Here is a 20598-nt window from a genome sequence, read left to right on the forward strand (position 1 = left end):
TTAGGGACATGAAAGAGATAATCACACCGGAGTGAGCAGGAAGTAAAGTGAAAATAGAAAAGACTTGAAGTATCCGTGGAAAATTCAGGAGAGAACTTTTTAATTATGGAGGATGTGTGTTTCTGTTCCTCTTCTATTTAACTTGGATTTTATACGGCACTTCCTTTTTCATTTGAACGATAAGCAGAGGCGAAAGTGACAGAGCAAAGTCTACATTCTTGGAGTTATTTGCAGAGTAATTAGGTCCCTGTAGGTGAATAAATACACTGCACACCACAGTTATCGGGACCATGCTGAGTGTTTTTATTAAAAGACGCTAGACGAGAGTCTTCGGCGGAGCAATGCTGTGTGCTGTCTTAGTTGGAAATGTTTGCCATCCACCCACAAGTGCACCATGAACGATTTTATACTGTAAAACTTATATATTTTCGTACAATTTTCTACATGTTCCACACATAAAATTTCACATTTAACAAGATTTCACATTTTTAATAATTTTGTTTTCTTTAAAATAGAGAGAAAGAGGGGAAAGTTCACATTTAATTATTACTTTTTTTCTTTCGATATTCAATTACTCTGTGTCTTTGTTTAGTGGAAAGAGGAAAGATGTCTTACAACTTCATTGTTCCATCATTTTCATCAACAGTACAGGAGGTTCACTTTTCACATACTCTTATTGTTATTCTTTATTTGAAGAGAATCTAACGATTGGAGTAACAATCACAAAGAATACATGAGATGATCTTCTTTCTACTAAAAATATAATCATCCTGCAGCAGGCTGTGTCTTATATTTTCAGCATATCTACAAACAACATTGAATTTCATTTCTTTATGATTTTTTTTTCATCTCCTCAAAGTCATTTGCAATATCACAGAAGTTTTATGTAATCAATAGTGGTAATTATAGTATATTTTTAAATTTTGAAGATTTCTTTTTTTTCAAATTTCTCTAGAACTTCGAAACATATTTGGTTTGGGATAACACTTTTTTTCTGTTTACATGAGTTGTCTATTTACGATTTCTTCTTTTTCATTTTCTTTTTTTTCTTTATTAATTAGAAGAGCAATATTTTGAGTTTATATTCTTTACATTCAAAAGTTCTCTATATGATTCCTAGTACGAAATTATCGCGCTCACTTCAGTTGATAACGTCATAATACGATAGCGTCAAAAATTGTCATCGAATTCGAGATGACCTCATCGTTGCGACAACAATCGATAAATTCATCTAATGTAACAACACCATCTCGGTTGGTATCCATTTTCTGCAGGAGAAAGAACGTGAGAAAAAATCAATTATCACTACTTTCCCAGCACACACGTGTTCAATACTTGGGATAAAGAGCTCAACGGAGACTCACTAGGTGGCTTCAGCGCCAAATCAGGGGCGACCAATTGCGCAAATAGACTTGAGACGAGAGTAAAATTCATCCTCAACTTTTAAAAGGACATTTCGCTAGAAAAACACCGTCTTTTCATCCACCCTTGAATACATATTACTGCCCCCGTGACATAAACTGCTCATTCTGAATAAAGTTTCAAGTTTGATAAGGAGAAAATTTACGGAAATATTTTTCACCTAGCAGAAATACTTTAATTACATATTAGGGCTTTTGGGAATCCTCATATGGTTAACCCGGAAAGAAGTTGGAAACCCCTTGGGAAGAATAGATCCCCGAGAATGTAATCTCTTATCATGATGTGCGGCTTACCTGGAAAAGAGCGTCTACCTTTGTCTTTATGCGCTCCTCAATAGCACGCGTTTCCGATGGTGCCAACTCCACCATATCGTAAATCGCAGTTACGATGTCGGTCATCTCCTCCTTGGTCACATACCCATCGCCATTGATGTCGTACAATGCAAATGTCCACGTCAATTTCTCCTCCAGCGAGCCCCGAGACAGAATCGACAGTGTTTGTATAAAATCCTGTAAAATAATACACAATTTTTTTTGTTCTCTCAAATCATTTATATTCAACACCATCCCTCCACCTCTGTCGCCCTAATAGAACCGCTCAAAGCCCCCAAAGTAACGCCATTAAGTGGATGCCGCGTGGAGAGATACATTGACGCGAGGAAAAAGTCTTTTGAATTGTAGTCAATGTCAAATAGCTGGGGATCACGTTTATTCCAGCAATATAACACAAGGCGCAGAGGATTTCGGCAAAAAGAGGTGAAGTGTGGAAGGGAATGGAGCAAAATCCTCCAGGCAATCTGGAATATGTCTCCATTTAAGCTGGTACAGTACAGCGGAGGACGATAAAGGTGTTAGTGAAAACGAATTGGACAATTTTTCTTTTGCACTTTCCCCGACAAAGTGGCCCTTCGCTCGCCCCATCTTTCTGGGTCACGAAATAACACCATATTACGACAGTGTAAAACTCAGCGTCAATTCTCTTCCTCTATTCACAAAAAATCCCATCGTTTTTATTCCACGAAAACTATGGGAGTTGAATAAATGTATTGGTGTGAATTGCGAAAACATTCCTGACTTTGAAGCTGCTTTTGCATTCAAATCGTTTACGAAGAACCATGAAAAAAATATGAAGATTTGTCTGTTATGAAAATTTGTTTTCTAGACTTGTCAAAATTGTCACTCTGACTCACCTCAAAATTTATAATGCCACTATTGTCCTGATCTAGCGTATTGAACACGTAGTGAGCATATGGTCCACTGTTGGCTGCAAAGACAGGATTGTGATTGTCTAAAATTATTCATGGAGAAACCAAGTGTTAGAAATTTGAATTATACCTTTTAACAATTTGGGTAGCCCCTGAATAATATATCTTTCTCCCGCAAATATTTTATACCTACATTTCAACCGTGATATTTATCTTTTCTAATGGAATATTTTTACCATAAATACCAGCCCATCCTTATTTTTATCATTCTCTCTAAAATGTATCTCTTCTCCACCTTGCAAGACACTTCTATTACTTTCTGCGAGAAATTTACGATGCCTCGGCTATTATAATAAATAAATTACTTTCATCGTATATTGCATGTTATTGATTTACTGTATGCGCAATTTTTCCGCTGATTCATGCTCAAACGGTTACTTTTGCTATCATGGCGATTTCGAACCCCCCAACTTGATATTTCAAATTTAAAATACGAAAAAATACTTTTTATGAATAATATTTTTTTCCGTTCCCAGTATTCTTTATAGTCATTTTAATACATCTGGATGAGAGTCAAAAAAAGTTTAAAACTTGTAAAATATGTGTGCATATCATAATAATTTATGAAATTACATTCATTTCAGAAGCATTCGTGTTATCTGTTTGTAATGTCTAAGGCTTCAAGTCGAAAGAATCAAAATTTCATGTGGTTTATTGACCTTGTAGTTAATAAATCGATGAATAATCATATGGCCTCTCTTCGCAGTGGAAATTGCGTGTCAATGATGCTAAAATATAACATTCGACACAGTGGATAAAAATCTGCTTGAATTTTTGAAGAGAAAGTTTTAAACTTATATTTTCTATGGAAACAAATATTGAATTTTTCAGTGACTTTTTTGGCTTCTCATGAATTTTTCCACACTTGAAGCCAATTAGTGAATATTTCTGTACTTTGTGCATGCTCTTCTAGTTATATAAAATTTTAACGAATAGTGCTTCCATGAGTGTGAAAAATAACTACAACCTTACTTCTTCCAATAACGAAAGAAAAATTCTTGAAAATTTTGCTCTTATGCTGAAACGAACAACCTTCAATGGGAAAAATTGCATTATGACAGCTTATAAGCAGCTTTATACATATAAATTCTCTTTAGGATTTCATAACATCATCAAAATATGAAATATATTGCAATATTTTATACTCTCTTCAAGAGTGAATAGAAAGTTGAAAAATAAGTCAGAAGAGTTTAAGAAAAAAGTTCATAATAAAGTATTCATTATGCAGCAGAGTCGAAAAATCAGAAATAGCTCATGCACAAACGGAAGCTGCAGCTTATTAATATTGCAATTCCTCATAATTGCGATGACAAGAGTGCAAAGTTTGGGTGCATCAAAGTTTATTTCTGGAAGATCTCCAAGTCAATTTCCAACGGAATATCGTACTACACTGCTTGTTCCAGACACTATAATTGCACACGTAAAGTCAAGGAATTCCGTGAAAAAGTGACGTTAAGACGCTGAGGACATTTCACTCCTGAATTACTCTGTCCTGAAATTCTCTGATCCATTGTTTGCCTTCAACATTCCACTTCAAGACCGGGTTATTATGGATTATAAGACATTTTGCAAATTTCCATGAGTAAATCTCACAATTTAATTCCCGTACGGAATTACATATTTCTACCGTCACGTCATTTGTTTCCTTGATGATGAGCCATATATATTGTCATGGATTCAGTCATAGCCAAAATTCCTCCCTTTTCTACCCACTTCACTTCTGTCATCATTCACCACCTTCTGGGGGTTGTATATAGAATGGAAATAAGTGGCGCTATATTTGGATCTACATAGAAAAGTTCTGAATAAGGTAATTTTATTGTGGTGCTCCCCAACAAAAATACCCCTGCGTCCGGAAATATATACATTTGCTGTGTCTGCGGAAGACACATCTGAGTGTAATATTTTCTGTATTATTATCGCGATTATTTTCATCACGGAGCCACCAAAGTGTTTCTCTTTTTTTACTTTATCATCTTATTTTTCCACCAGGCATTTCCTTTCCATTGGCCCTGATTATACCGCTCGCCCACCACCCAGCGTTTGGGGCAAATGAATAAATTAAGTGTTCCTCGTCTAAGCATAAAACTCACCCAAGCCACTTTGCATGAAGAATTGGGAGTAGATAAGCTTGAAGGTGTCCTCTCGAACCACTCCGGAGGGACATTCCGCCTTAAAGCCCCGGTAGATCCTCTTGATTTCGGCCTCGTTGAATCGCGTTATTTGGCATAGGGCACTTATGGACTCAGGTCTATATCGTGGCGGCAATTCGAGCTCCTCTAATTCAAGATCTGTCAGAGAGAGAAAGAAAAGTGTGTAGAAAATTGTTCATCAATTCAACGCTCAATTTTTATACAAGGAGCTTTAAAATGTATACACTCGAGAAAATGGCTCGTCAAAGTCGGAAAATGTGCAAATTTCATTGTCACAATGTACAAAGTTGGTAGAGAAGAATGGAAACTGCGCCCTTGGATTTCTCTCAGTGTACACGTCTTAGATGACTTTTTATGTGAAGTATATAATCAGGGCTTCTACTTGGAAATGCATGGACTTTCTAAACGACAGAACCATCTGGAAAATTTTTAAAAGGATTACGGTGTGGGATCAAGAGCGAGAATGGAGACACAGAAAATAAGAAACTTAAACTCCCATGTATTGGTTTCACTAGCAATGTCATCGCCGTCATCCGGCGGTGGCGGAGCATTGCCTGGGGAGTGGGTGGTTGAGACACAGGGGATTTGCTCTGGGGGTAGATAAAGCACAGGACTAGCGAGCATTACCGTCGGCTGAGGACTTTGTTCCTATCAGTGTGTTCCTAACATAGTTGAAGAGGCGACGAAGCAGGGGTCTATGCTTGTTCCTGCGACGCTTCGTGGAGCCCTCCACGTCGCCCTCCTCCTTCGAGGCGCCCCTCGTGGCAATTGCATTTACGGACTGCTCCGCGCCGTCGACGCCCTCCTCCGTCCTCTGTCCGATGCCCACCGTTTCGGCCACCTCCACGGCCGCCCCGCCGCCCGCCTGCTGGGGCTGGTGCATGGGCGTCCTCGAGGACACTTCTGCCATCTCCGTCGCGTACACATTGATGGGTCGTTGCGAGTGCGGACCGGCCATTGTCGTGCGAGAACTATTTGCATATCTAATCCCTATTCTGATATCTCCTGCGGATGAGGAGGATCAAACTTTATTTATTTACTCAAATATCGATTTGTAGCTAAATTTAGACACACAATCCAAATTATATAGCTCTTCCTCTCCTCCACGGAGAAACTACCACCTCTCCACTCGCTTCCTCGGTCGCTCCTTGATGATTCTGCCAACGATGACTCACAAACTTCTCTCGTCGCTCTTCTTTTGATGGTTGTGATTTATTCAAAAGCTTTTTCCGACCTACAACCTTAAGTAGTTGCCAGTAGTGCGTGAATGTGTGGGTGCGTGCTTTTAGACTTTCTCCTTTTTTCAGTACGACCTCTAGCGTTAGCATTACAATTGCGTATCTGTTAACGAGAAAGAGAACACACGCACAGGGTTAGTAATTATGCAAAAAGTAAAAAGCCAAGAGGAATCCTCAAAGATTGTCATCATTGCGAGATTAGGGTGAGCGTGAGAGTGGATTTTATCTAATAGGTTTAGCCATGCTGGTGAAATGACATGGGATAATGGCTCTCTAAATCGATGGGAATTTGTCAAGCAAACGGGCTTCATGTCGGCGATACAAGATTTCAATTAGTCAATCCCATGAGATGGCCAAAATATAATTCATTTGAGAAAATTAGACATTTACATGCAAGCTTATGAAATTTCGTTCAATAACCAACACAGCCATTGAGCGCACTTCAGTGATCCCTGAAGAATTCATGAACTTTAATAATGTTTGGTGATTAGTTATTTTGATAAATCCAAGCAAGAATCTTTATGTTTAATTCCTGTCACTCATTAAACTTTCATATGTAACATAATAGAGTTGCAAGAGCTCTCAGCTTGCTTCATTTCAACGGCAGAAGAATGAAGATAAAGTTGAATAAGTTAGATAAGTTAAATAGAAGATTAATACAAAGAGAATTTTAGGAGTAATATGCAGAGTAGGATAAAATATAACATACTGGTGAAGTGAAATGTTTGGTACTGATGTTTCTACACACAAATAGAAGTAAGCATCTGGTTGAATTCGTAATAATTTCATATCTTTTGGCAAAATTGGATACCTCACTTTGATTGTAATGCATTATGCAGAGTTTAACAAAGAAAATGAATTCGATGAACAGTATAAACAGAAGTGAGTCCTAAAATAGTCGAAGAATATAAAGAAGACTAAATCAAGTCCAACTGACATCAGACTTGAGTGACACCATAAACAACAGCAGAACGTGAAAATATTTACTGAGAAAATTTAGCAAATATTGGCACTAGGTGAGTTCCGTGCATGAAATGAGCGTAACTACAATAAACATAATAATAAAAACATTAGTGAGTAGTTGGTCTTAGAGATCGTGAAATTCGTCGTTTATGCCATGAGTCTACCTGTTGAATATTGTATGCTTAATGTTGATGGGATTTCTTTATCCACTTCACAAAACGCATTTCCTGCATTATTTGCCGATTCACCGCTAAGTGAAGTGATTCCAGTCCACCCAAATTGGGCAAATTATAGTAGGCAGTGCAGAAGGGGTGGCTATAGTAATTGTTTTTTAGATCTACCCCCAATTGGAATGTAACTTTTGTAACAATGAAATGCAATCAACGTTTATTGGCAAATTGAATAATTGAGAGAGAGACAGAAGGAAAAATCAATACGCCGTAATATTGACTGGGTCTCCTCTCAACGGACATTCTGTCGCTGAAAATATTGATAAGCACGATAATGACGATGATGATGGGAGTATTTTTGACTTCAATTACCATCGAGAGCCTCGTGCATGGCATGAAGATTACTTCAGCAGCACATGATCAATGTTCGGTGGCATGGAAAAATAATTAATTGAAACTAATTAAGTGAGGCTTGGAAGGAAGCCTGAAATTGATTTCTTCATTTTTCCACCCAAAGCGCAAATAACATGGGATGCTTTTTCCTCCATAATATCCCATCCATTTATTATGTTGCTCGCATTAGCATGCAATGAACGGATAAGCGTCTCCCTATTCCGCATAGTCCAGGGGAGAGGACTTTTTTTATATGATGAAATTTCAATGGAATTAATTACAGCCCCTCTTTGATGCCATACAAATAAATCATTAATCAAACTCGGATCAAATAGAGGCCGTGTTTTTCTTGTGGCATCACGAGAGATTCTGTTTAGAATTAAAATGAAAGGAGAGCTTCCATTTATAAACCTTAATGTCAAACACAGGCATGATGCTGTGCTTTCCTAAGCTTTTCCTTCCTGTATGTGTGTGTGATTAATAAGAAATCACGATGAGCAGATGTTCCCCAACAAACATATTCATGCAATTAAAAACCAAAATTAACAGCGTCTTATGTCTTTGACAAGTGACAATTTTGAACCATTGCAATGACATTTTGCGAAATATAAATTAGCGAATAATCCGAAATATTTCCTCAGAAAATTCTACCTAAACTTGCATTTAGATCTATGAAACTTTTTTGCTATAAGCAAATTGATCTAACAGAATAATTAAATTTTCCATAGCGTCCCGATTCACTCAGCAGGCTAATAGCGCTTTTCCCGCTCGGAAGCGCTTTTAACTGAATTTCAACCCCAATCGGCTCCATCTCAAGTGGAACTTTCTCTAGCAGTTCATAATATCAACTAAGTGTGAAGATTGCGAGACAAGTGTCGCCTCTCGGATCCCATTTCTCAGGATATTGCCCGAGAGAAGGACTCTAAGCGTGGGCATTGAAGTGGAAGAAAGATGGGAGAAAGATGATTTTTCAGGAAGGTTCTTCTCCATCATCCCATATCTCTACTTTTTTTTCTAATGGTCAAAGTTGGAAGCCACCTGAACCGCATATATTTTCATCAAATTCCTAGCAGTATGTTATCCTTTTCAACACATTTTACACACAAACACACATGTCCCAACAGGAGAATAAAGTCTTCACTTTACCATTTATATATTCAGCAATGGCCACAAATGTCATGGAAAACTTATAAAATATCATTCGTACGCCATTCTTTCGATTTTCAACACAAGCGACGTGTGAAAAATACTACTTTTTCCCATTTTGCAAACATTCTTGGTGTGAAACGGATCTCTTTTCTACAGAAAATGATGATGAGTTCGTGAAAGAATGTGGAAAAACTCAATCATCCAAGTGTTTCCCTTTTATGATTTTGGGTGACAGAAAGTTCTTGTGAGAAAAACTTTTGAGAATTGAAGAGCTTTTGTGGATGCTTCAAATGAAGGATTTTTTCATTTCACTTCAATGGCAATTTTATACATACAACTTTTTACCACTCAGTGGAAAAGTCATTCTCTTGTGGAGGGAAAATTTGTAGCAAATTGCTCGAAAATGGAGCGTCTTTTGCGCCGAAGGAAAAAGTTGAAGATTGAAAAATTCTTTTGGTGCTCAATCGAAATGAAAAATAACTTTTATGCCTCACATGCCTCGCAGTTAGTCAACAAAGAAAGGACAAATGGTCCTTTGAGCAATGAAGGATTGTGAAATGGAGCGAGCACATCGCTTTAAACTTTCTCGTGCGTGTTTACTTATTCATGGTGGGAATACATTTGGGAGGTGTTAGGATCGTAATTATCACTTACCAAATTTTAGTCATTATCTTCGAGGGGGGCAAAATCTCAAGATGCAGAGTCACCAGGAAATCACTGATTCTGCCACCTTTAGCACTTTCAGAGTCATCTTAGGCAACGCACATACTTCCGCAACTCTACATCTTGCACTCGCAGTTCACCATCTCGACGCCTCTCAGCATAATCACAATTTCATGCACAGTACATTTCTCTCAGTGACTCGCGCGCACTTTCACTAAGACACTAAATCCAATTTTCACCAATGCACTCTCGCACGAATGGCCAAAGTTTGTGGAGAAATGCAAATTGCGCCTGTTGGCAACAGCCAAGCACCACCCCACAAGCCTCAAACTCGACGATAGTGCGGCGCGTGGCACGTCGTGACCATCGAGGGGACTGCAGAATACTGGCAGCGTTCCGAGAATTGGGTGTTTAGTTGATAGTGACTTCGCAAAGGAATTTTCCCTCCCTCAGTCATATGGAATAATTTTTGCACAGACGTGGTGGAGAGCTGAGCTGTTGAGGGGAAATGTGGCCACACGAGAGAGAATCTCTCATGCGAGAGTCTCTCAGCTGGAAAAGCTATGGAGGGCACACTTTCCAGTGCGAAAATTGTTACGGCTTTGACATCATACTCACATCTGTTCGGCTTCAGTGCCCTCTTATCCATGTCCCTCTGTCCCACCTTGTAGTCTGCGTTGCTAGTTCTCACCTGGGCGACAGCGATTGTGGGCCAGAGGGCGAATTCACAACCGATAAGGCACACCGTTCCGACAAGATGATGTACTGCGTGGCTTCTGCAAAGCAAAATAGTCACAGAATCAACTTGTGGACAATTGTAGCAACGATTCTATGCGAGAGTCTTGTGGCAATTTGCCAGATACAACATATATACAGAGTGACTCAAATTAAATGTCCACCTTAACTCATAGACAAATATCTGCATCAATTGCACTAATGCCTATGCAAATTGAACTTATCGCCCATATATGTACTTTGAAACCTGTCTGTGAGAGACCTATCAGCCTTCATCCCCCTCCAAATCCCCTTCAAACAGTAGATTTATCGAAATACACATTCTTCACTGTAAAGCTTAGGCGTCACATGTGGCAGTATTTTCAGGACACTTCATGAGAATCACTCTGTTTCATCAGATCACAAATTTCTTTGCAGAAAGACATCCAGTGAAAACTCAATGATGTGAGCTATAACATTAATCTCGAAAGGCGTGTAGCAGATCAGGCCAGAAATCCCTTTGAGGCAAATAATAATCATCCCTTTTGGACCCATTTCACTTTTGAGAAAATTCCTCACTTCTGAGCAATCTTGGGCCAGTTGAGTGGAGTTCAGTGTCTCGGTGAGAGCTTGTTGGCTTTAATTGCAAAAGGAGTAAGCAACCGTATCACTATAAAACCAGAAAGTCACTGATTCACCCATGTTAAACAGCATGAAAATTCCTTAAAGCAGCTGCTCACTCGACTTTCTCGTCATGAATGTTTATTTTATTTCAAGATACGCACTATTGAAACAGCCAGAGAGACTCAAAGCAGATTTTGTCTTTTATCGTGGTGCTGCAAATTATTGGAAATTCTACATACATGTATTTATAGATTGCAAAACACCTTACATAATTTCCAGTAAGTGATTGTTTGGGATCTAAACAACACACAAGCAAGACGACTGAGAGCGGGTGGGATCGAATGACTATATTGATCGTGATTGTTTAAGAAATAAAACATCAAACACTCCCACAAAACAGTATTACGAGAAATAGGACTTGCTGTTTTGCTTGCAAGATGCCTTTTGGAGAGCAGAGAAAGAAATGAATAAATTTAACCTATTTAAAGCTTCTGACGTTTAACAAGTCATGCACAGAATTAAAATTCTTAGCGTTGCCGTAAACATTTTCTCATCAGCGAAAGCCTCTCCCTACTTCTTATAGAAAATACAACAAGGTCTCTCTACAAAGAATCTCCCTCCAACACATACACATATTCACTGAGGAAATTTGCAATAAAATGTTTAACATTAAGCATCTCAACTATACATCGCGATCATGTAATATTTCCTAGGTAATTTCAGGCACAAAATAGTACAATTCAAGTTTTCTGGGGCGAATTTTTTGGAAGATTTCACCAAAATATATCAGAGAATTAATGCCTTTTCTTGTGATTCGCTCCAGCTTTGTGATTTCTGTTCAAAAGGTTCACATCAAGACTCTTATCAAGTTTTCGACTTTCTCTCCTCGCAAATTGAAGAGGACTTTCCACTCTGGCATGGGAAAGTTGATTGGTCAAGCTCAAAATACCTGCCGTTATAACCAAAATCACTTTAGAACTTTCTGTCCCATCTTATCCCTCTGAAATCATGCAGGTTAGTCTCAACCCTTTCACATGTATGTACAATGTTCAGTCTATAGTTTCAACTTTACCCTTTGAGTCACCAGTTCAATAGTTTTCGATAGTTTTTTGTACTTTCTGCTCAGTGACATTATATACTTACCTACAAAAGCAAACTGTTGTTGTAATATTCTTTCGTGCAGACCCAGGGTTTCTCAACTCGATGGTGAGGCAAACTTCTGTGAAATGAAGCCCCTTTGACATTGGAGACGAAAAGTGTGACAATGTGAGGAGCAGAGTAGTAGATTTCCCAGAACGTGATCCGAATTGAAGGTATGGCAAATGCAGTGCTTCCGATAAAATAAATATTGACTCGTACTTTCACCAAATATACTGAGTTGACACTCAAAAAATTTTTCTCCCACAATTACACGTGAAGAATGGAAATAAATCTGTGTCAGTTATTAATGAACAAACTCTGTGTTAAACCTAAATTGATATATTCCCGGAAAATCTCTAAATCCCTGTCAGAAAACATGCGATTTCCCTGGCAACGAATACCAGAACCAATGTTGCAAAACTCAAATAGTGCTTTGTTGCCAGAAAAAAAGGAACACTTTGTATTGAAACATCCATTTCATGCTCGATATTTTGTTTTTCACATCAAGAACTTCAGTGAAATGAAAGATTGATTTTTTTTCCACAAGACATGGATGGAAATGGATTTTTGAGCAGTGTATATAAACAAAGCCATGCTCATGTGAAGTGGGTTGCTGCTGTGCTTGTATTTCTTTGTGCTCTCTTTAAATAAAAGCTCCACACATTCCCGGTCCTTCGCGCAAATGATTGGCATTAGCACAGAATCATAAATCATTTCAACAAACAATATACAAGAATTGTGTTGAAGTATACAATTTGCCCTTCATCGACCGCTTCCAGAAAGCTCAATAGTGTGTGAATTCATTTATTTATTTGTTCTTGAAGCAATTTTTCTGTAAAATCCATCAGTATATATACCATTGAAATGTTTCTAGACTTTTATTGCTAATTCATGAAAATACATAAGTTATCAGCGAATTCTGCTGATGTGGATTAGTCGCAGAACTCGCGGGCTTTTAGGCATTTTATGCAACAAATGTTCCAAATAACTTTGGCTGAAAATAATATCGGCCAGAGAGCAGTCACACGGCAATCAGAGAGCATGCCAATGCTCATTAAATCACAATATGTGCCAAATTATACGTATACATTCGCCTAGAGGAAGGCAAGCAACACAAAGAATTTCATTACTCATCAGTTTTATTATTCAAACAGAATAAATTTGCTCAAGTATTCAGTGAGAATACCACCCCAGAATGAAATTAAGAGCTCTTGTAATATCATTATGATTATCTCGCCCGGAATGCATAGTGCGGGGTTACAAGGCGTACTCGTAAAATGCGGAGCGAAGACCAAAAAATCAATTTGTTACACAAACACTGGTTCTACATGGAAAATCATATTTAAAATGCTCTTTTTTCCACACTTAATGGGATATGAAAAGGTTTGGATTTAATGACTACATTTTACTGGCTTGTTCCCACTAAAGAGCACTCTATGGGCCCCTCATCCATCGAGGCTCCCCTTGGAAGCCGCCTCAAAAAGCTGACTTCATTAACTTTTTTCCTCTCAGCCACTGAAAGCTTCCACTAATTGACACACACATCTACATAAATATCCATAAAAGTGTGCTCCATTTGGTGTTCAATTTTAAACACGTTGCCACTTTGAGTGCTTGGCTTCAAGTTGGGTTCAACCAACAGCTATAGCGAGTAGATATTCCGAAATGCAAGTGACTAGTGGTGGATAGAAATTGGGTTTTTTTCCCCACCACGAGCGACTCTCACAATTCAACATTATATACAAGTCATGAGCTTTCAGCAGTATCTGGCGAGAAAAGCTTCGACGATTCCATTAAGGGTCAAGTGATAAAGTCATTGACGGTCTGCACATGAACCTCTATGTTAAAAGGGTCAAAAGCCATAAAGAACTAATTGAGTTGTGGTTGAGTGTCTGATGACAAAGTGTCACTTCTCGCCACATAATATTTCTTTACTTTCGCGGCAAAAATATATATGAGCTGACAAATTCTGAATCTATGTGAGAGCGTTGTTATTCTAGATTCAGATTTAGCTCAAAAATATTCATGAAACGTAACAGCGCAATTTCCATGATCAAAAACAGAGGAGAATTTGATGGCAATTTCACAGACAATTTAATGCATGTAAAAAACAGATTATTTGCAAGAATAATAGTCTAAAACAACTCATACACATTACAACAATATGACAGAATATATTTCCAATCTACCTAGTAATCGATATGGACTAGCAAAGTGTGGCAAACATTAGACCGTGATTTGAATTCCAAGTATTTTGTATACCAACAGAAATCACGCTCTTTTATATTTGCGATCATGTGGTGGCTTTCAAATACTATAAAAAAGCTCGTTCTCGTATTTTCACCGTAATGATAAAATTTATGATTTTCATCCCCAGGCTGGAATACTTTCATTTTCTCGAGAGATTTTCCCAATTCGGCTTCCACATTAAACTGATACACACGATTTAGGAGGTCGTTCCATGAGCTCATATCACCAAGGGTTATTCAGGTCAAGAGGACCAATGGTATTGTCACTCGGGGAAGCGCCAATTGGTCACGAGCTCAAGTAGTAATATGTTATTCCATAATTTCCACCCTTCCGACTTGCACACTTCCCTTCTGTCTCAACGTGATACATTTAATTTCGACCATTATCGTGTTGTTTGTTCTCCGTGAGAACTATTCGAAAGGACTCCATCCTTTGCCAAGGAATGTGCGAAACGGGGGAGAGAAAGTGGATGTACTCTTTGATTTGCAACAGTTTAAAGTGTTGCTTGTAGTTAATGTGCAACAGCGTAAAGAGCAATGGTAATCATGGACTTAAATGGCCCATAATGAATTTTCATTACAGTGCATTTTGTACGATTTGAATCGGCAATATATGAAGCAGAAAGCAATTTCTGCTGTCGTTCTATAAACACTCTAATCTGCCACTGAAATCTGACTCTGTTGTTATATGCACCCTTCGTGCCATCGTACCAAGTTACATTGTGCACAATTACAGGATAGGATGTGCACTGCACTGAAGAAGTGAGTAGAATTTCACTGAAAATCCATCCATGTGAGTTCTATTTACCACTTCCGTATAATTACCACGAGCAAGAGATTCGCTCCATAAGGCACATCAAGTCGTGATTATAATAATTTCCCTTCAGATGGCATGCATACAATTAATCACATATTCATGAATTAGTAGTGCGAAAATTGAATAAACGTTGCCGATGTCATATTAATTTATTAAACTGCAAAAGAACATGCAACGTAGCATATGAATTTTTCCATTAAGTTGCATCATATTAAAATTGTTGACACAATCCCGATGTGGAGCATCTGTGTTTTTACATGCATTAACAAATGAACTTTCAAGCATAAATTGCCACAACGATTTCGATTACAAATTAATTAATAATTACTGCGGTTTTTCAAATATCAAACAACGTCCCATAATGTAATCATAACGCAATCATTTTTATGCAAACAGCATTAAGTTATGGTACAGAGTCTGATCATATTTTCAGAGTTAAGTTAATTAATCTTTTGAAAACAGTGACATTTCAACTGAAAATAATATTTTCTTCCAAACTATCACAGTCAAGTGCCAAAAAACATTTAAAACTTTGAAGCAGGACTTTTTCATCCCAAAAAATAGTATGTATAGAAAGAACATTATATTCATCATTAAACATCTCTGTACAGGGTTGTTATGCATTCGAAAAATCCCCACAATTTCCATATAAATGGCTGCCAATTCAATTTATATGTAGGTCTCATAAAACATGCTATTTACATGTGTAGTTAGTTATGTATGTACATATACTGATGCACGTCCAAGCGGCTTCGTTGCTGATAAGTCTATAATAAATTGGCGAGTGTGTGAGACCAAAGGACACGCCAGAATAATGAATTCTGGGGCTTTCCACGTGGCAGCAAGATTTCTATGCGGTGACCGAAAATAAAGTTTAGTTATTATAGGGTTGAAGTTTCTGGAAAGCCATTGGGGTATTCAGAGTGAAATAAAATAATTGTCACTCGGCAGAAATTGAGAGAGACAATATTAAACCATTTTCACTTCCTTCCGACAAAAACTACCAGACCGTATTTTATGTTTGCTGTAATTGAAACCTTAAAAGAGTATCGAAGATAAGACGACGATGAAGAGAAAATTGGTTGTGCAATTATTTGAAAACTCATTACAAAAATAAACATCCTGGGAATTGTTAGCGCATCTTACCAAACGTTCCAACAGAAATTTTCCCTCGAGCACGAAAATGTAGCTTAACGACACGAATGCATAAATTAGTCATTTGTAGTTCAAATATGCACATTTGCCGAAAGGATCTTGTTAAATAAGGATAATGTTACTGGAACTCATATTATAACTGCAATTGCAATAATAATTTCCACTCCTGCCAAAGAGAATAATACATCAGGCATCTAATATATTGTCCCATCTTCCATTGTTCTCACCGCCAAACGATATTTCCTCTTTAATTCCTGCACTTTCCACAGAAAATTCCCTATATGAGAAATTCCCCATCTGCCATGGTAATGTATGAAATTAATTAGAGCTCCACGCTTCAAACAAGAGTGTACCATTTCCACCCTGTGTCTCTCGTTATGAATTTTAGAGTTTGCCGAAGTTTTACCTGCCCAAATGACTTTTCACTATATGATTGTAATCAATTTGCTTTAGAGGCTTTCGCTAACTGTTTACATTGTAATAAACGTGATGTGAATTTATTACTTTGCGGTGTCCCTTCAACCCTTTTAAGCAATGCAACTCTTCGGCTTCGTTCTTTGTTATTACGACATTTTTGGAAAGTTTAATCGAAACGGAAAAGTTGACTCTCGTTAAGTATATTTACAAAATATAATCAGACGAAAACTCCATTGTTCTGTTCAGTATCCTCAAATCTGAATCCTTTCAGCGTCGTACTCTCTGTGTTATTTGATATTTTGCAAGCTAAATTCATAGTTTGAAACGCTAAATTTTGCACTCCTTCCGTACATTAACATATCGATTATCTCGAGGATTATTTCGACTTCTTTTAGATTTGGCAAGTTACCCATTTTCAGTGTATATAGTATCAAAGCAGTGCTGCTATCCATTCACAAAGATGCAACGATGTGCACATTCAACAAGTACTGAAATCGTTTTTGGCTCTCTTAAATGCTCAGAAAAGAAGTCGTGAGGAAATTCCGAAATCTCAATAAAGTATCACAAAATAGATGCTCTGAAACATTTCTTTTCACATTCGCCTCCACTGAAGCTATGTAGGTGAACGGAAAATAGGGAAAATAAGTTTGTCGTGAAGAGTGAATTTTCTGCAAACTGAATGTTTGTTCCCACGGATCATAACTCAAAGTGGCTGCTTATACAAATGAATAGCATTAATGTTATGACGCTTTTCCGCAAAATATTTTCACCCTTTTCATCATTTTGCTTGATAATGACGTCTCTGCATTGTGGCTGATATTAATGGGGATTATCACCATCTCACTTGATGTTTCCACCCCCACGGCGAAGTGCATTACAATTCCGTGGAAGTATCAATAAATATATGGGGAAATGATGTTGTGGAAGTATCGGGAAAAAATGCTGTGCGGAGAGCTCAGCAGCAAGAATGTATATCCACCGGATGATGGGGTGAATATGAGACGATGACGCGGAATTTATACTCAATTGCTATGAAAATTTGATGCACTTGGCTGAGCAAATGGGTTCTTTGGGCATCGATACCATCACAATTTCCTCCCGTCCATCCATCATCGCCCAATGGGAAATCTTGGACAAGATGTCGAGCAGCAAAGGGCTGATAGGGGAGGCACTCCATCAAACTACACCATTAGCGTATAGAAGATTTTTCGTCATAAATTATGCAAAGTACAAGGCAAAGTACATATACCATTGTTGAACATAAGGTCTCTCTCTCTCTCTCTCTCTCTCTCTCTCTCTCTCTCTCTCTCTCTCTCTCTCTCTCTTTGCCATCATCATGAATGAGAAATGGAGTGAATCTATGCGTTGCTGAAAGATGAAGACCGAACAGCACTGAGAGGCAATGTGGATGAAAACAGATTCAACAGTTAAAGATGAAAAATAAATTTGCCAGAGTTATGCCAATTGTATCCACATAACCGAGTATTATGCACATAATGCTTCCCCTCATGTTGCATTTGCAACCTTTGCAACATTGTCCTAAGATTCACTGGCTGTGTTCCGCTCTGATATTTGCAAGGAAGGAAGTATGATATGACGATATAACAAGCTTACACAGCGGCGAGAAGCATCTTAGAGTTGGTGTGTGCAAATGGGCGTCTTGGGAGTAACCTATGGGCGTACAAGTATTCCCAATTTATTTATCCTGCCTCTTCTTTTCCTCTTTACTATAACATTGAACTGCTGAGTATAGAAATTCTAATGACTCAAGGTCAGAAACCAGCAACGCCAATCCCAATTGCCATATAAAAACATTTACAAGTGCCCAGTGACACTAAAGTTATGAACTTTGGGTTGTTCAGCTCCTCCAAATTGGTTTATTTGTCACATACACAAAACACCCTCCAGTCGCACATCGTGCAGATGTGGCAAAACAAGGGGAAAATCTTTTCATAATGCCCATTCAACGCAAAGAAATTGCTCGAGAGGAAAAGGAATCGAATTCTTATCTCATTTTTCACCTACAAATGGAAAAGTTGCGAGGAATCATTCCAGCTCAATTTGAAAAACTCCGCAACCAAATGAGAAAGTATAAAATATTCAAACAACACATACTCTCCAACAGGAGAGTGTTGGCATCGAGATATGACCACATGAACTTTGGTACAAATTGCGCAATAATTTAACGTGAAGGGAACTATCAATTAGCAATTTTACAGAGAAATCCACTTTGGCCCCTCGCAAACCCCGAAAATGGAAGATGCTTGCTTATTCATACATCCCACACAATATATGTTTGCAACAGATATCTCTTATCCCCCCCACTTCTCGAAATTGAGGGCAAAGCACAGAGAACGAAGCGCATCTTCTGCCGCCTTCGCAAGATTATCAATCCATACACATATTAGATGGATTGTTGCTGCCTTTGAGGGTGGGAAGGCGGCAAAAAAATATATTGTAGATTGTGTATGTATCAATTTATCAGTGTCAGAAGATTTCAGTAACATATCCAGAATAAATTGGCGCAAAGTCTAACACCGTTTTTTCGCAAACAATTCATCTCTAAAACGAGAAAAAGATGAAATCGATAAAAATGTCATGTATGACAATACAAACAACCACAAGAAATGCTATATTTATGCGTCACATTGAAGATGTCATAACCAAAACTCTGAGATGAATGGAAATGTGATTTAATTTGCTACCATCACACTTTTCATCAGCTGCTCGTGGTGTGAATCATTTGGCGCGTTTTTTACAACCTTCAGTACATTATTTGCGATGAATGTATTTCTCCCTTATTCCTTTGGCTGTACAAATTTGACATCTGTTACGATTCTGGCTTCGGTAATGCTCAAGACCCAATTATTGTACTGCTTAAATGGAATTGAAATAAAAAACTTTTTCATCGAAAGCTCGCTTCGTGGTGAAAAGCAAAGATAAAGATAATCCAAGTGAGTTATAATACAATCTTGTGGCAAATAATAAAAGTTCTCATTCCAGATATTTAATTACGACTCGGCCATCAATTTTCACCTAACTTTTCCGCAACATTTCACTTCTATGCTGCGTCTTTCCAAGCTCGACGACAATGTCCACATTTGCGGAGGAAAATCGATAAGAGAGGCAAGATGAAAAATGAAATAAAATCGTACGGGCATTAGCAGTGTGCGGAGGCGGGAGAAAGCTTAAAAATGAAAATTTTATGACTGTTGTTTTCAATATGAAGCAATCAAAGAGTCTCGCTATTGCCATCCAATTTGCCGGGAATAAATTTCGATTTTATCACTTTGTGCACATGAAAAGTGAATCACGTAGAGGAAGCAATCTGTGCTGGCATAGCTTTTATCGGATAGAATAATATAACTCCATACTTGTCGCATCGTATTATCGAGACACTTGTATATGTGATACATATTCTTGCTGTTGGAGCGTATGTATACCTAAAATGTACAAGCACGATGCTGCACTTCTTTTTTCAGCAAATAACTTGACAATAAAAGACGAAAATATGGAAAAACTCACGTACAATCGATATTCCATAGAAATTGCATTTCAAAAGTATTTGAATTTTCAATTCAACATCATTCATGACAAAATCCTTCTCAAATCCAGCTTTTCATTGAAATCTGCCAACGAAGTGTTGATTTTTTATACGTGCATTGAAAATATACTTCTGAGCCCATTTTGTGTTCCCTTTAAATCTGCTAATGAAGCCTGTCTAAATACCGATTTTAACAGAGATTCTCGGACATCATTGCTGTATGTCTCCTGGTAGGAAAATTTTGAGGTCAAAGAAATCCAACTGGAAAAAGATAATTAAAGTTTTTCAAGTTTAACAACTCATTATTCCTGTCCAAACTAAAGTTTGAATACAGAACAACCGGGAGCAGTGACATTTTTGACCTCAGAGTGCGATAAGTGGTCTCAGTGCAGCACTTGACAAAGTTTAAGTGATAGCAAGTGGAAAATGGGTAAAAGTCGAGTTGGTGAACAATGCAAAATGCATGATGCGGCTCTTCACTGTCTCTATAGACAACTGCAAAATCTCTGGAGGCTGCGGGCTC

The 20598-nt window shown here is 37.9% G+C and overlaps 1 protein-coding gene across 3 annotated transcripts; it reads right to left on the reverse strand.

Moving 5' to 3' along the window:
• Positions 1-1028: 1028 nt before the first annotated feature.
• On the reverse strand, positions 1029-9799 carry LOC132261105 (Kv channel-interacting protein 4-like). Of its 3 annotated transcripts, XM_059759663.1 has the most exons (7): positions 9407-9799; positions 5914-6180; positions 5467-5844; positions 4780-4977; positions 2612-2709; positions 1716-1931; positions 1029-1268 (listed from the first exon to the last, which is right to left on the reverse strand). In XM_059759663.1, the coding sequence occupies exons 3-7, from the start codon at positions 5795-5797 to the stop codon at positions 1155-1157; spliced, it is 957 nt and encodes a 318-aa protein (XP_059615646.1). In that variant the 5' UTR covers positions 5798-5844; positions 5914-6180; positions 9407-9799; the 3' UTR covers positions 1029-1154. The 3 variants fall into 3 exon arrangements, with proteins under 3 accessions (XP_059615646.1, XP_059615647.1, XP_059615645.1); XM_059759664.1 differs by having other exon boundaries at positions 2612-2685; positions 5467-6180; XM_059759662.1 differs by having other exon boundaries at positions 5467-6180.
• Positions 9800-20598: the final 10799 nt, after the last annotated feature.

Source organism: Phlebotomus argentipes, unplaced genomic scaffold (assembly GCF_947086385.1).
Source record: "Phlebotomus argentipes unplaced genomic scaffold, Phlebotomus argentipes genome assembly scaffold_18, whole genome shotgun sequence".
NCBI lineage: Eukaryota > Metazoa > Arthropoda > Insecta > Diptera > Psychodidae > Phlebotomus > Phlebotomus argentipes.